This window comes from Magnolia sinica, chromosome 1 (assembly GCF_029962835.1).
Source record: "Magnolia sinica isolate HGM2019 chromosome 1, MsV1, whole genome shotgun sequence".
Lineage (NCBI taxonomy): Eukaryota > Viridiplantae > Streptophyta > Magnoliopsida > Magnoliales > Magnoliaceae > Magnolia > Magnolia sinica.
The window spans coordinates 7,911,429-7,928,318 of record NC_080573.1 but is presented as its reverse complement, the minus strand read 5'-3'; the positions used below and the strand labels follow the sequence as shown (position 1 = coordinate 7,928,318).

At 40.4% G+C, this 16,890-nt stretch overlaps 1 protein-coding gene across 4 annotated transcripts in view; it reads left to right on the top strand.

The window, feature by feature from the left end:
- Positions 1 to 2,027: 2,027 nt before the first annotated feature.
- Positions 2,028 to 16,890, top strand: part of LOC131238445 (cysteine-rich receptor-like protein kinase 44) — a 78,966-nt gene continuing 64,103 nt past the window's right edge. For 2 of the 4 annotated variants that reach the window (XM_058236202.1, XM_058236200.1), the window contains exon 1: positions 2,028 to 3,111. In XM_058236202.1, the coding sequence (XP_058092185.1) occupies positions 2,298 to 3,111 (814 nt within the window). In that variant the 5' untranslated portion in view covers positions 2,028 to 2,297. The remainder of the gene's footprint in view (positions 3,112 to 16,890) is intronic. The other 2 variants (XM_058236199.1, XM_058236198.1) reach the window with 2 other exon arrangements.

Here is a 16,890-nt window from a genome sequence, read left to right as displayed (position 1 = left end):
TCGTTGCCTTTTTTCAGCGTGGTCCACTTGATCTTTATATCTTTCTTATTTTTAGTCTCACGCCTTAAGACAAGCTCACCAAGTGGATGGACGGTTCAAATATAATACATACCTCATGATGGGGCCCACAAAACTTGCTGACGTCAATACAGAAGCTTTATATAGTTGGTGTGAGGTACACTGGCCAATCCACGCTCCTGATAACAACGCATCTGCGATGCGGTTTTGGCGGGATATTGAAAAACAAAAAGACGGAAATTGAAAAACAAATAGGCCTGTACGGAGCTCCGTGACTCGGGAGGTAAATCATTTCATCATTTTATCGTATAACTGGATAGCTAGCTCAATGACTTGATCCGAATAGGTGCCAACTCAATCCGACTCAGTATTTTTGATCGGGTCAGACTCGGATCGAATCAACCCAACCCATACCCTGATCGGATTGAGTCAGGCATGCTGGACTCGATACCAAGTCGGATCGAGTTCGAGTCAGGGCTTTTCAAAATCGGGTTAACTGGAGTTGGACCTAACTCGGTCTGACTCGACGCGATGCCCACCTCTAATTATAAGTTGTTAACAGTCAATCACAATTCCTTCCATGGTGCCTGAGATTTGGACCCTCTTCATTTTAGGGTTCATACCCTAAAATGATCTCTGCAAAAACGGATGGACAGCGTGGATATATAATACATGCATTAAGGTAGGACCCACTGTAAGGGCCGCACCTAATCCGCTCCCACAAAACTAACGCATGTCACGAAAGCACCACACGGTTGCGTATGTCGCACATCACGAAAACACCATTCGGGATTGCAATAGGCCGAGCCGCCGAGGGAGACGCGTCCATTTCCCCTATCTACGTGTGGTCCCTCTTCCTTTTTTGTGGCCAATGACGTGTTTACACGAGTCTTATAATCCATGACTTCGGACAGAGTCATCATGACTGAGATGCGGTTGCATTAACTTAGCTGTCCAACATCTCTGCTGGAATGACCTGCTTGTTGAAAAGTCGTCCAACCATTTTACACTGGTTGGTCCAACCTGATACACGGTTCAGGTAGCCAGATACTCATATGCGGGCGCATATGGAATCTTTTATGCTTGGATATCTTTCCATGTACCATATTTAGGACTTTTGGCATGAAAATTAAGGCATTAACACTTGATACTAAATATTAATAACAATAATAATGGTTAGAAATGATATTTTACCATCAATTTACATTGCAAATTAATTATACCCCACTTGAATGGAGAAATTGCCTGATTTTTTAGGTAGAAGCTTTAAACTTTATTGCTTGGATAACATTTAGAAATAATAATTGAATTGTTTCATAGTATCATCAACATGCCATGTATAGTGGGCATGTGTGCCATTTTTGTTTACTTGTGTACTGCCGGATTTACTTTCAAATCCTCTCTAGAAAAGAAGATTTCATTTATATGCTTATTTACTATCATTACATTTTGTTTACATGTATTTACTCCTATCTAAGACCTCAAATGTTTATCCTCCCATGTACCTCCATTTACTTTCATCAAAACCGCCCCTAAGCTCTAATTCATGCACGATATATTTCTTTATGAGCACTCTTTTACTTCTTGCGGATGTTTCACGTATTTTTCTCGGAAAGAAAAATCATCCTTTAACAATTTTACAAGCAACAAAAATTATATAGATACATATTGAAATTGTAATGATTATTTAATGATGACAGAAGAGAAGTGGAAAGAAAGAAAATGCAAAGAAAGATATGCTTTAGGTATGTTACAACCTCGTTAACTTTAAGGTGATGTTTGCACCCTTCTGATGTTTAAACTACTTTACAAAAGGGACATAGTCATTCCGCATTCAAAATACAATAAGCCTTGTATTTTGAGCCAGAGGAATGTAAGTTTTGGCATACAAAACTGAACAACCGCACCCCATACATACTTCTACAGCATACACCCCTAACCTTTTTATTTTTACAATTTAGTCTCACTTTTTAACTATTTGCAATTTTTCTCAAGGTAGATATTTCCGTCCCAACGGTTTCGCGAGGTGTGGCACACATGAGTATTGGATCTACCTGATTTTTAAGTGCATGTCCTATTGTGGTCTCGCAAACCGATGGAGGGAGTGGATTTGTGACGGGCATCTCTGTGGGCTCGGACAGTTTCTGACTAAAGGAACTTCCTGTACCCAGGCACAGGCAATCCGTCTCCCTTTTCAAATCGTTGTTAACCAGCCCAACATCTCTTTCGTAAAAAGCGTCTGATCTTCCCATTAGTCAGCTATACTTTCCAACAACCAGATGATGCCTTCTCTCTTCTCAAAACCCTTTGAATTTCTCCTCCTTTCATCCCTCCTACTCTTCATCCTCCCTCTCCCAACTAACACTGCAGATCCTCTCTGGACCTATTGTCCAAGCACAGTTAATTACACTCCTAATAGCACGTTTGGAACTAACCTCAATCGCCTCCTCTCTTCTCTTTCCTCCAATGCTTCACTCACCGGCTTCTCCAACCTCACCATCGGCGAAAACCCAAACCGAATCTATGCACTTGCACAATGCAGAGGTGACACTACACCCCAATCATGCGGTGATTGCCTCAACACTGCAAGGCAAGAAATCGTCGAAAGTTGCCCTAATAGGACTGCAATTACATGGTATGATAATTGTCTCTTGCGCTACTCCAATGAACCGATCTTGTCATCGTCTGCTAACAGCCCAATGGTTTACATGATGAATACGCAAAATATATCAAACCCAGATCGGTTTAATCTGCTTTTGGGAGCGCTGATGAATGGTGTTGTTTCGACGGGGGCTTCTGACCCAGACAGGTATGCTACAAGTTCAAGGAATGTCTCGAACTCCCAAACGATATATGGGCTTGCGCAATGCACAAAAGATCTGTCAATGAGTGATTGCAATGCGTGCTTACAAAATGCACTCGATCGAATTCCGACATGTTGTAATCGAAGACAAGGCGGGAGAGTTCTTGGGCCGAGTTGCAATTTGAGGTTTGAGATTTACAAGTTCTATGACGACTTAGCCACAGCACCGACTCCTCCTCCTACTCCTACTTCAGCTCCGGTTCCTCCATCACCAAACACAACAACCACAGGTAAGTTTTCGGGTCTTCTTCTCTTGATTTGTGTTCATCTTTCTGGTTAATCACAACCGCCATTTGAATTGTATGGTTTTTAGATGGGGTAAAATTATATGATCCCCTTCCCCTTGGATTTTAGGTTTGTATATATGAGTCTCATTTTTAAGTGATCAAGACCATTGGTGCTTTTGTCCCTACAGTAGATGGACTACTACAAAAAATCACCTCACAGTATGGCCTTCACCTTTCAATATATGGTATGTAAATAGACGGTTCAGAGGAGACCCACAGAGAAAAGGCAAAGAGTGGTGACTGTGGTCTCCTAGTCTGCGAGATTTTTTAGAATGATCCAGAGATCATGAATTGAATCAGACCGGCGGTCTTGATTATTAAGCTATTGGTCTCACTTGTAACCTAGGGAGGAGGACCTGTGATGGATGGAACTGAGGACCGTGCGGTACTGCAAAGCGGGCGCTGTTTAGGTACTACCCCTGCTTTTCGAGCTCGGGACGGGCGTGGGCTCCGAGGGCCACTGAGCGGCCAACGTGATGTATTAATTTTATCCACACTGTTCATCCATTTTTACATATTATTTTAGATTACTAGAACAAAAATAGGAAAGATCAAAGGCTTAAACGGACCACAAAGTGGGAATTAGAAATACTACCGTTGAAAAATTCTTGAGCACTACAGAAGTTTTGGATCAACATGATATTTGTTTTTTTGACTTCATCCAGGTGTATATGACCATATCAACAGGTTAGATGGCAAACAAACAACACAGTGGACCCTAAAAATCACTCAATGGTGGGCATCCTTAGCACCGCTTCTTCCCATAGTATGGTCCATTTAAGAAGTGGATCTGTTTCAATTTTGGTTCAGTACTCTAAAACGATATGGAAAAAATGTATGGACGGTGCGGATAAAATTGATACATCACGTTTTTCCCCTCAGCGGCCCTCGGAGCCTCCGCCTGTACCGAGCTCTGAACAAGCGGGGTTAGTACCTAATCCGCACCCCCTGCAAAGCACAACCTCACGTTTAGATTTTCACGTGAAAAAATTTTGAGTGCGCTGCGTGCACGCATTCAAAGTGGACAGGCAATCATGCATTCCACCTATTCTTATTTTAAAAATAATTAAAACCGTCCATCTTTCAAGATTTATATTCGGTGGGCCATAATCCAATTTCTGCATTGAAAAGATGATCTACGTTATTGATATATGTATTTAAATATTAACCACTAAAATTTAATTTTCAGCAGTTCAAATATAATAAACATATATTCAGCGATCAGGTTCATCTGCTTGGCCTGAATTTTGGAGAGTCAGCTTCTAAATGATGGACGGTTCTGATCATTCAACAATTTCTACATCGATGTCCACCCAATCTGGAAGTCCTTTAAGATGTAATGCACGCCTGTGGACTCTTCACCACAGGAAATGGGCCTGGTTGCTGCCCACCACCTAGGTCGATTAGGTTTGCTAGCAAGGTTCTCCACCTAGAATCGTGCCCAATCTGTTCGGCTCTTCTACCCTACCCAAGTAATGATATAGCCGTTTGTAATTTCATTAAAATTATTGATGTAAAAATCTGGTCCACTCTCTTTCGACCTTCAAGTACCTATATATGAAGAAGGCAAAGGAAACTCTGGCTAGAGCAGGGGATCCTCCGATGCCAAAGTCAGGCTAGGAATTTGGGTCTTATAGTGTTGAAGGGTTTTGAGATAAGATCAAATCCTGATAATGTCAGGGTCCGATAATCTCGTAAAGATCTCAGATTCAGATGGATCTCTAAAATATCGGGACGAGTCCTCATACGATGAGATTCTCTTATATATATATATATATATATATATATATATATATATATATATATATATATATATATATATATATATATATATATATATATATAGGATATTCAAGAACCCAGGCTTGACTTAGAATTGGTCATTCAATTTCTTTTCTGGAGATTCTACCCTAAAAAAAAGACTTCGTTCCTGACTTAGGCATTGGAGAGTCCCCTGCACTAGCCAGGGTCTCCCTTGTTTCTCTTTCACACATGTGCAAGTGCAAGAAGGTTAACCTTAGAGGGTCTGCTGGAAAACTGCATCAACACAAATCTATAACAGTACACGGTCAACGTGTAAATATTCTCTTTGATTGGAGATCGCCACCGTTCTTGTGAAAGTTGAGTTAGAAAATGTTTTGTGGACCGCTGTCTTTAGGTCACATGGTATGGATAATGAGATCTTTGATTGGTGAGATTTTTCCAAATGAACCATTTATGGTCACTGTTTGTGGATGAGTGGTGTGGATCAATACATAGTGGTGATAGAAGTGAAGAGCAAGGACTCTTTAGGAAGAGCCTTGCTATTATAATTCTCGCCCTATCTCTCATCTAGCTAGGGTTGTACATTGAGTCGAGTGAGTCGAGGGCTAAGCTTGGCTTGACTTGTCCATGCTCTCTTCGAGCTCGAGCTCTGCCTCGAGTTTACCATTGGAAATCTTTTGAGTCGAGCTTGAGGCAAGCTAGTGGATCAAGTCGAGGAGAGTTTACCTTAAATCTGAGTCGACCATGCTCCCACCTCAACCTAACACCTAACCTACACTCGACCCAACCCGCATGTAGCTCAACTCAGCAGCTCGACCCAACCCACACCAAACTCAACGCAACCACCAACCCAACCCATCCACCCGACCTAACTAACCCAATTCGCACCCGACGCAACTTCCAAATTAAATATTCAATTAACATTATATATAATATTAGATAGAGCCATATAGGTACCTTGTTGTTGGTGCTCTGAGAGAGAGAGAAAGAGTGAGTGAGAGAGAGAGAAGCTCAGGTGCGCGATGGATTAGGTAATATAACATCCTGAATTTTCACGGCCAGATTTTATACTCGTGCCTGAGAAAACCGGGTGTTAATAATGTATAAATCGGATGCTCTAGAAATCGCACCTTATTTTTTTCTTCATTCAAATCATATCCAGATACATTCATGAAGGTAACATTCACAAGAATAAAATCAACTATATTGATTATTTCATTGGAGTAAAAGAATAATCAAATGCCCTCTCAATGGAAGCTTATTACTTTTATCGAGTTCGCAGCGGAAGTATAAAACTAAATAGTAAAACAGTTTTCGGATTCTTTCATTATAGTCTTCTATAGGGAGATGGTCTCCTAATCTTTAATCTGTACGTCACCTACATCATTTGTACGATTGGAAGAGGGTCAATACCCTACTCATAGTTATGATTATCCTTTAAGATTAACAATAATTCAAGAGATTCATAAAAGTAATGTAAGAGTTCTGATATGTCCCGTAGTCCATTATTACGAGGATATCAGAATTCGCAAACAACCAACATAAGATGTATGCCAGCAAAGTGTGTGGGGCTCATCATACGTAGTGATCATCACAATGTGAAATACGATTTATAGAAATCCCGGCTCGACCCACATCCCATAACTACTGATATTCGTCGGCATGGCCAACGCTACCGTAGATTTACGTGAACTCCTTAAGGCGTATAATACATGAGCTAGGTGAATTAAGTGACACAACTTGATCATGTAGTGACTATTTGCGACAACCAATCTCGGAAGTGATGTGACACTGCATTTACGAATTACACATTGATTTGTGTACCACTACCCAAAGGCCCATGGAATTATGTGACGACCAAGTGGGTTTCTACCCAGAGCGCATTACGTCCAGGATAGAATATTTGAATCACTAATTGTGATACATCTTGCACATCACTTGCACTTATAGAGAGCTGGATTAAATTATGGGAGTTCTAGAATATCAAGATAAGTCTTAAAGATAAATAACATAAGGTCAATATAATAAAGAGAAGAGTGACATTGGTCAACTCAATAAAAGATAAGTACCAATGGCTAATTTAACAGATAGATGAGCGACAATGGCCAACTTAATAATAAGGAGAGTGGTAATGACCAACTCAATAAAGAGGAGAGTAGCAAGGGCTAACTCAATAATTGATAAAGGCAAGGGCAAGGCTTATATCCATCACCTTACATAAATTCATAAAGATCACATAATCTCAAATGACAAATAATTGATGGTAAAACATATAATTGTAGGAAGAATTCAATGTAACTCGAAGGCATGTTAAAGGTAAGAAATAACATGAAGACATGTAAAGGTAAAGTAAATATAATAACTTAAATTAATGTAAAGTAAATATAATAACTTAAATTAATGTAAGCCTAAAGGATAAAACCCTCACCGTAAGGTCGACACACCCTTCTCTCTCTCTCTCTCTCTTTCCCTTTCCTTTTCCTTTCTTACTTTCTCTTTCTTTCTTTTCTTTCTTTCTTTCTTTCTCTTTCTCTTTTTCTTTTTCTTTTTCTTTCTCTTTTCCTTTCCTTTCTTTTCTTTTCTTTTTTCCTTTCCCACTTTCTTTCCTCTCTTCCTCTCACATTTTTCCTCTTGTTAGAACATCTGCGAAGGTCGTAGGGATTTATATAATTTCTAGATAAGGTTCTCGTATTGGAGGGAGTTTCTCGAGCGGAAGCCACTCGCTTCTGGTTCGATTGCAGTGGCCAAGTGGGGTCCACTGTGATAGAATTTTTAGAAGATCCGTGCCCTCCATCGGTACCGGCATGACGCGTTGACCCGTAAACCTAAATATGAAGTATATCAGAGCCCTAGGTTGTTTTATCTTGAAAAGTCTCCTAGCGGGTGTCAAAATGGACTTGATCTAAATTAGCGGTCCATACTTAATGATCATGACCCAAATTTAGAGGAAACGTGTAGTCAAGATAGGAAAGCGTTTGGACAAAATTTGATAATTGATCGATGGTGGAAAAGATCTAGATCTGAAATCTCACCTTTTGTGTCAAAAGGAAGGAGTTGGCTTCCGTGTTCAACGGTGTAGGATCATAGATTTTGTATGATGTCATAGTCATGTGAGGCTAAGGTGTGGTCCAAGTTTAAGTTTTGATGGATGGCATGAAGTGGATAGATCTGAATATCTAGATTCATAAGGAGTTAATAAACCTCGAAAGATAACTTCGCGCTTAAGGAAAGGCCTACCAAAGTGGAGTCTTCATACTAAACCCTTGGTTTATGTGATGGGCAATCCAAGTCATTCATATGAAGGAAAATATCTTACAATAACTACCCACAAGGTTTCTTCACTCGATGAACAACAAAATTAACGATTATAGATTGATTTATCAATTAGGCCACTTTTATAATGATTTAAGGGCTAAAATTTGATATGTATGGTTAATTTATGATACATAAGCTTGGTATAAAGTTTTACACTAAATAGATAGTGGGGACCATGTGATCTAGGATTCAAGGGTCTAGGTTAGTGGCATTTTTGTAATTATTATTGATCTAAGAGTTTTGTGAAATCTAATGGTTTTACATAATTATAGGTACCTTTCTAAACAATTCTTGCAAAAGGACTTACATTTAAATTATTACAATTAAGGAGTTATTTTTCAATTTATTTATGGGAAGGTACACACGTCAAATCACATGATGGATGGTCTTGTCTCAAAATCAATGGTCAGATTGCTTGATTTATGGATGAAGATCATTCCCTATGGTTAGATTCATGCTAGGTAATAGATGTAAAGTTAGGATAACTAAATTGGTATAATACACGTGCACAGATTATGTTGAATTTCATGGTAACACTCGAGAACTTTCAAAACTCAGGAATTGAAAAGTTCGGGATGTTACAATCTACCCCCCTTAAACATAATTTTGCACCCAAAATTTATTACTTCTATCATACAAGGATATTTCCATGCCTCAAAGGATTCCCTACATCATGTGTTCGAGGTAATACAAATAGATAGTTGTAGTGAGTTTGCGCTCGATACACAAATCCTTTGTTTGCGTAGTACAGAGGATTTACCGGTATCAATTCATAATCCTGTAAAATCTTAATCTTTTACTTGATCAAGGCATTGAGGGCATTTGAGATTAGATAAGACTTAGAATTTGAGTCAAACCGCGTAAATTTCGCACAAGTATGGTTCCATCAGTTCGTAACCTAGGTTATTCTAAACTTATGGGAAATACCCCAAAATATTTTATTCTTGTAGGGGTAATTCTATGTGGCCTATTAAGCTTTCACTGCGTACTCTGATTATCAAATGTACTAACTGAAATTACTTTTATCATTCTCACTGATTCGTTAAGCTTAGGTTTTCAACGTATTACTCGTAAGGTAGATATGTATTTGTCTCGGTGTGTATAATTGGCAACATGAATTAGGACGCTACAGCCTACCCCCTTAAACAAAATCTCGACCCCGAGATTTGGTAATTGGATTAACTTGCTTATGCTTACCTAATTATGGTCGCCTAGGTGAAAGTCGAGTATCCTAACCGGACTAGACGATAATGGAGATGAAATTTTATGGGAATGTTGATGGGGACCTAAGTGATCTATTGAAAATTTTTCAAAATTTCCTGATATGCCTTCTATTTGCAACCAGTTCACAATTTTGATGAAGTAGTCAAACTTTTTGGAAAAAAAAAATAGAAAATCTTTATTCTCAGAAGGGAGTTTGTTATTCTTGTTTGTGACTCTGTTTAAAGATGGCCTTTTTAGTTTAAAACGAGCTTATCTAGAATTTTGAGGATTTATATGAGGTTACCTGGGTTCATGGTTTCTCATCTACTTTAATATTTCCAATGGGGAACCCAAATATGGGTTTTTAATTCCTTATCTTCCTAGTTTCATGGGGAATTCTCAGTGTATATATCTAACTCATCATATGTTCCTAATCATGTAAAGCTTATGGTGGTCCACTCCCTTAGGCCCAATTAATCTTATTCTCATTCTTTAATACTAACTGTAACATCCCGAATTTTCACGGCTAGAGTTTATACTCATGCCCGAGAAAACTAGGTGTTAATAATGTATAAATTGGATGCTCTAGAACTTGCACCTTATTATTATCATTATTATTTTTTCATTTGGATCACATTCAGATACATTTATGAAGGTAACATTCACAAGAATAAAATTAACTGTATTGATTATTTCATTAGAGTAAAAGAATAATTAAATGCCCTCTTAATGGAAGCTTATTACATTTATTGAGTTCGCAGTGGAAGTGTTAAAAAAATTTAAAAAAAAAAAAAACTGCCTTCGGGCTTGCCATATATCAACAGAAATCGATACAATTCGGGGATCCCTTAGGAATAAAAGAACCTAGGGGAGACCGATCATCACACGACAGCCTAATTATGCACATCTCACAAAAGAAAGGAAGAAAAAGGAAAAAAGCCAAATATGCACAAGGAACACCTAAACCACTCATCTCCTATCCTCCCTAGCCACTTCCCTAACTGATCCTAGCCCCACCTTGTCAAGGAAAAGTAGACCTCTGACCTAGGCCGGGTGGTCCGCCTAAGTAGCCGACATAAAGGATGCCTGCTCCCTACTTCCTAACCGGGCATCGCATCAGCCGCCCCATTGCCCTCTTTGAAAATATGAAGGAACTGAAACTGCCCTCCGCGCATCAACCGCTTGATCCTCCTTATCTGGTACCCCCATTTCCAACAAGGGCTAGAGGATCCACTAAGGAAGTTTACCACTAGTTAGGAGTCCGATTCCACTATAACCATATGAAAATCTCTTTCCAGACACATCTCCATACCTTTGTGAATGGCCCTCAACTCTGCACTTACGTTTGACCCCTCGTCATAGCCCAAGGCAAATGCAAACCTAAAAATGCCCCTATCGTCTCTGGAAATACCCACTCCACCTGAGCTACCCGGGTTTCCAAGCACCGATCCATCCACGTTAATTTTCACCCAACCAGGAGGAGGTCTAAGCCATGTCACAACCTTCTGGGAACACATAGGAGGGGACCGCCCTCTACCAGCAGCAGAGAATTGGCCAAGCCGCTGCGCCGATCAGAAAAACTGGGCCTATCTCCTTGGAAGGTCGACACTGCATTCTCCCACCTCCCACCGTTCACAATGGAGAGCCACTATTTAGCTCTAACAATAACGTCAGTTGTAGATATAACTTTGCTGTCAAACAACGCCGCATTCCTACATTTCCAAATACACCAGAGAATGACGCTTGGACCCACCTTATGCAAGATAGATACTGTCAAGCTAATAGCGGAGGCACCCCACCATTGGGCCAGCCTGGTTTCAATTGAGGAAGTCTCCAAAATGTGGATGCCGAAAAGGTTCCCGAAATAGGTCCAAGCAGCCACCGCTAATTGGCTTTTCAGAAACAGGTGAGTGCTAGACTTCGTTGAATGGCCGTACCCCCCAATAGCTCTGCAACAAACACACCTAGAGGCCAAGCTAATATTATGGGACTGTACTGCTTCATCCACCTCTGTCGCCATCATTAAAACTCTCCATGTGAACAGGGAGATCCTTGGAAGCAGCTTTTCGTGCCAAACCCCTCTTGCCCAGGTCTTACAAGGGAGAGGAGATCTACATTTTTCCCAAGCTGAAGAGATAAAGAACTCTCCAGAGGCCGAGGGAGGCCAAATAGGGTTATCCGCACCTTCCGAGAGGCAGAAACCACGGTGAAAGATGAAGTCAACTACCTGTTGAGGGAGGTAGATCCAGGCTGCCGATGGCGGAAGCGGGCCAGCCATGCCCAACACCCGCTCAGCTTTCACCTGAAGAAACGACGAGGGCACTTGAGGGGTGGCTAAATGGTGGAGCGGGCCAAGACCCGTCCAGTTATCGAGCTAGAAATTGCATTTACCGTCTCCCAGGGTCCACTGCACCAACAAATCAACCGTGGGAATCATCGCATGAATCCTCTTCTACAGAGGAGAGGCAAACGCAACTGGATTATCCATGAATCAACCGCGGGAATCATCGAAAGTATAAAACTAAATAGTAAAATTGTCTTTGGATTCTTTCATTATAGTCTTCTATAGGGAGATGCCCCTCTAAGTCTTTAATCTGTACATCACCTGCATCATCTATACAATTGGGAGAGGGTTAATGCTCTACTCATAGTGATGGTTATCCTTTAAGATTAACAATAATTCAAGAGATTCATAAAAGCAATGTAAGAGTTCCAATATGTCCCGTAGTCCACTATTACGAGGATATCAGAATGTGCAAATAACCTACATGAGATGCATGCCTAGCAAAGTGTTCATACCCCAAGTGTAGGGTTGCGATGTAGTAATAATCTCGGTAAGACCGAGGTCGAATCCACAGGGACTGAACTTTGTACGTCATCTGAAAACAACTAAAACTAGAACTAGAAGAAGACGAAATCTAAATCAGGAAAGTTTAGGAAAATAATGGTGAAATGTTAAACTAAAACGTGTAAAATTCAAAGGTGGGAAACTAGGGTGCTAAGTATCTACTTGTAGAGATCAAGAAAATCTATGCTTGATTCATGAACGCAACTGGAATTAGAGTCCCATCTTCGTCCAATTGGAAGATAATTCATTAAAATCCAAATCTGAACTTCCTTTGATTTAGTTTTCAAGAGATGAGAGATATAATAATTAGAATTGATTCCATCACAAAACCATGCCCATGAGACGAAGCAAACAACAAAATTTAGCCAATCCACAACCTATCTAAGAGATGTATGAATATTAGGAAGGATTCCATCATCCAACCATGTCCAAGGGGCGATGACGAACAACAGGGCCTCCTAAATTCATAATCATAATAAAGAAAAGAAACTACTCAAAGCTATCGTAGATCTATTATAATTTAAGTCACAACAAACCATTAAAAACTAAAGGCATTTTTTATAATCAAACCAAAATCAAAGTAAGTTCAGTTTTAACATGAATCAAAGCAATAGACACGATCCCATCACACTACAAGCTTCACCTCTTAGCCCTAGCTAAGAGGCTTAGCCCATCATAGGCATGATCAAACTAAAAACTCTTAAAAATAATAAAGGAAGAAAAACTAAAGAAGAAGAAAGAAGAACTCTGTGAAACCGGCCCACTCCTCAACTCTCTCTCTCTCTGCTCCTCATGTCCTCGCCTCCACGGCCGCCTGAATGATTTGATGCCCTTATCCACCCTCTCTCTCCTCCTTTTATAGACTAAGGTGGTCAGTGGAGTGGCTGCTTACACACAGCAGCGTGCGCAGCCATGAAAACGCAAGTCGAGTTGTGTTGGGATCTTGTTTTTGGCAAAAGGATCATCAAAGAACCGGATTTTTCTCCATGGTTGGGGTAAAGACCCCCTCTGAAGATTTTGGACGGTTCAGATCATCCAACTAACCACAAACGGTGGCCCACAACACCCCGCAACGTGCAAAAAAACCAGACGTGCGTACGGTGCGAAATTTCCTGCACTGAGATGCTCGGTGGGCCCCAGATTAATGTTTTCTAGAAAATTCACCCCGTTCATTAGATTCCTGATGAAATTTCAGTTAGAAAGGAGTAGTTTTAGTTGAGTTTTGGTGCAGTCCACTGTATAAAATCAATTCACCGTCCATCCTGCGTTTTTCGACGATCCACGTGTGTATGTATGCATGGGCCCAAAAGGAAAGCTAGCCTCCCCCCTCTGGAGAGTATGGACGGTACACCCCGTTCATTAGATTCATGGAGAAATTTCAATTAAAAATAAGTAGTTTTAGTCGAGTTTTGGTGTAGTCTACTTTATAAAATCAATTCACCATCCATCCTGCATTTTTCGACGATCCACGTGTGTATGTATGCATGGGCCCAAAAGGAAAGCTAGGCGAGGGTTGTGCCCCCCTCTGGATAGTATGGACGGTCCAGATCATCCATTTGGATAATGGGTGGGCCCCACTACCCAAAAACGGTCGATTGTGCTTGAGGAAGAAGGTTGGGTCAACCCTCTGTTGACCGGATTCTCTATTCGGTGCACCTCTCATGCACGTGTACCTTATGTACACGCAATGTACATGTGTAGTCCATCGTGTTGTTCGTGAGAAATCCGCTCCGTCCATCCATTTTACCACCTCATTTAAGAGGTTAAAACCAAAATTGAAGTGTATCCAGATATCAGGTGGGCCCCAAATCAGAGATATATGGGTTGATCTGTCCATTGGGCCGCTTCCACAAGGATCCAATGACTGAAATTTCACATGTACGGTTAATTTATGGTCATTAGGCCATATATAAAGTTTCGAGCCGAACGGATGGTGGGAACCCTGTGATCTTGCATTCTGGACGATTTTCGGGCCTAACGTGAGTGGCTTGATTTTCTCGGATCTCTAGCGTGTAAATTCTTCAATCTCGATTCCTTGGGGTTTGTCCCTTGCTTTGGTGACGTCTACGCGTTAAACCAAGCTTTTAGTACCCTTTTTCAGTCCAGGCCCTTAAATACACCTTGCATCACAAACACGATTAAAATGGGCCATTAAATAGTATTATGTTCATAAATTTAGGTAATAACTGGGGTCTAATATGTAATATTTGACCCCCAACATAAAGTGTATGGGGCTCATCATACATAATGATCATCATAATGTGGAATACGATTGATAGAAATCCCGGCTCGACCCGCATCCCATAACTATGGATATTCGTCGGCATGACCAACGTTACCGTAGATTTATGTGAATTCCTCATGGTACACAACACATGAGATATGTGAATTACGTGACACGACTTGATCACGGAGTGACTATTTGCGATATCCAATCCCGGAAGTGATGTGACACTGCATTTGCGAATTACGCACATCGCATTACGTCCATGAAATTAGGTGATGACCAATAGGGTCTCTACCCAGAGCGCATTACGTCCATGATAGAATATTTGAATCACTAGTTGTGATACATCTTACACTTCACTTGCACTTATAGAGAAATAGATTGAATTATGAGAGTTCTGAAATATCAAGACACATTCCCAAGCATTAAAGATAAATAGCACAAGGTCAATATAATAAAGAGAAGGGTGGCATTGGTCAACTCAATAAAATATAAGTAGCAATGGCTAACTCAACAGATAGATGAGTGGCAATGGCCAACTCAATAATAAGGAGAGTAGTAATGACTAACACAACAGAGAGGAGAGTGGCAAGAGCTAACTCAATAAATTGACAAAGGCAAGGGCAAGGCTTGTATCCATCACCTCACATAAATTCATGAAGACCACTTGTAAACAACATTATGCTATAATCTCAAAGGGCAAATAATTGATGGTAAAACATATAATTGCAGAAAGAATTCAAAGTAATTCGAAGGCATGTTAAAGGCAAGATAGAAATAACACGAAGCCATGTAAAGGCAAGTTAAATATAATAACTTAAATTAATATAAACCTAAAGGATAAAACCCTCACCTTAAGGTCGACACACCCTTCTCTCTTTCTCTTTCTCTTTCTCTTCCTTTTTCTTTCTCTTTTCCTTTCCTTTCCTTTTCTTCATTTTCTTTTCGTTTTCCTTTCCTTCTTTCTTTCCTCTCTTCCTCTCACATTTTTCCTCTTGCTAGAATGTCTGCGAAGGTAGGGATTTATATAATTTTTGGATAAGGTTTCTGTATTGGAGGGCGTTTCCGACTCTAATTACGCAGCGTGCAGAAGTATCTCACACTCGTCATGCGTGAAGAGAAACACCACTCAATCATGGTGTACTTGGTTGATCGGTTTAGCTTAGTACTCTAGGGAAATGGGGACATTCAGATGGGCCATCTGATGAATGGAATTGATCTTGGAATGGAGTATCTTTAGCGATTGACGGTCAGCACTCAAATAAGAAAGACAACCGTTATTTTAATGGCAGGTTTCATTTCGGCCCATCTTCCTTCAAGATGGTAGTTGTGGATGGTTCAGATGGATGCACGAAGACTTGTGGTCATTGAAAATCTAATGTCCAATAGGTTTAGTCCATGGTTTTTGCGAAAGAAAGCTCCATGAGGTGCGTCTTAGCTTTGGAAAAAACGGAAAGACACATGGATTTTCTCATTTCTCTCATCTCCTCTCCTTGTTAGGAAAGATCAAAAATTCCTTTAAGGAGGATTGGATGACTTAGATTCGATAGAAGATCCCAAAACTGACCGTTCTTGGTGGAGAAGTCCCCCTCGAACTTGCGTTTCTCGGGCGGGAGTGGAAACAGGAAGTTTTCGGTTTGTAAACTCCTTAATTCGAGGTGTTGTTACAACTTGCGAAGCCACTCGCTTCTGGTTCGATTGCAGTGGCCAAGTGGGATCCACTGTGATGACTTTTTAGGAGATCCATGCCCTCCATTGGTACCGGCATGACGTGTTTACCCATAGCCTAAATATGAAGTATATCAAAGTCCTAGATTGTTTCATCTTGAAAAGTCTCCCAATGGGTGCCAAAATGGATTTGATCTAAATTAACGGTCCACACTTAATGATCATAGCCCAAATTTGGAGAAAATATGTAGTTAAGAGAGGAAAGCGTTTGGACAAAATTTGATGGTTGATCAATGGTGGAAATGAGCTAGATCTGAAATCTCGTCTTTTGCGTCAAAAGGAAGGAGTTGGCTTCCGCGTTCAATGGTGTAGGATCATAGATCGGGGTCCAAATTTTGTATGATCTTTTAGTCATGTGAGGCCAAGGTGTGGTCCATGTTTGAGTTTTGATGGACGGCAGGAAGTGGCTAGATCTGAAGATCTAGATTCGTAAGGAGTTGATAAACCTCGAAAGATAGCTTCACGCCTAAGGAAAAGCCTACCAAAGTGAGGTCTTTATACTACACCCTTGGTCTATATAATGGGCAATCCAAGTCATTCATATGAAGGAAAATATCATACAACGACTACCCACGAGGTTTCTTCACTCGATGGATAACAAAATCAACAGTTACAAGCTGATTTGTCAATTGGGTCA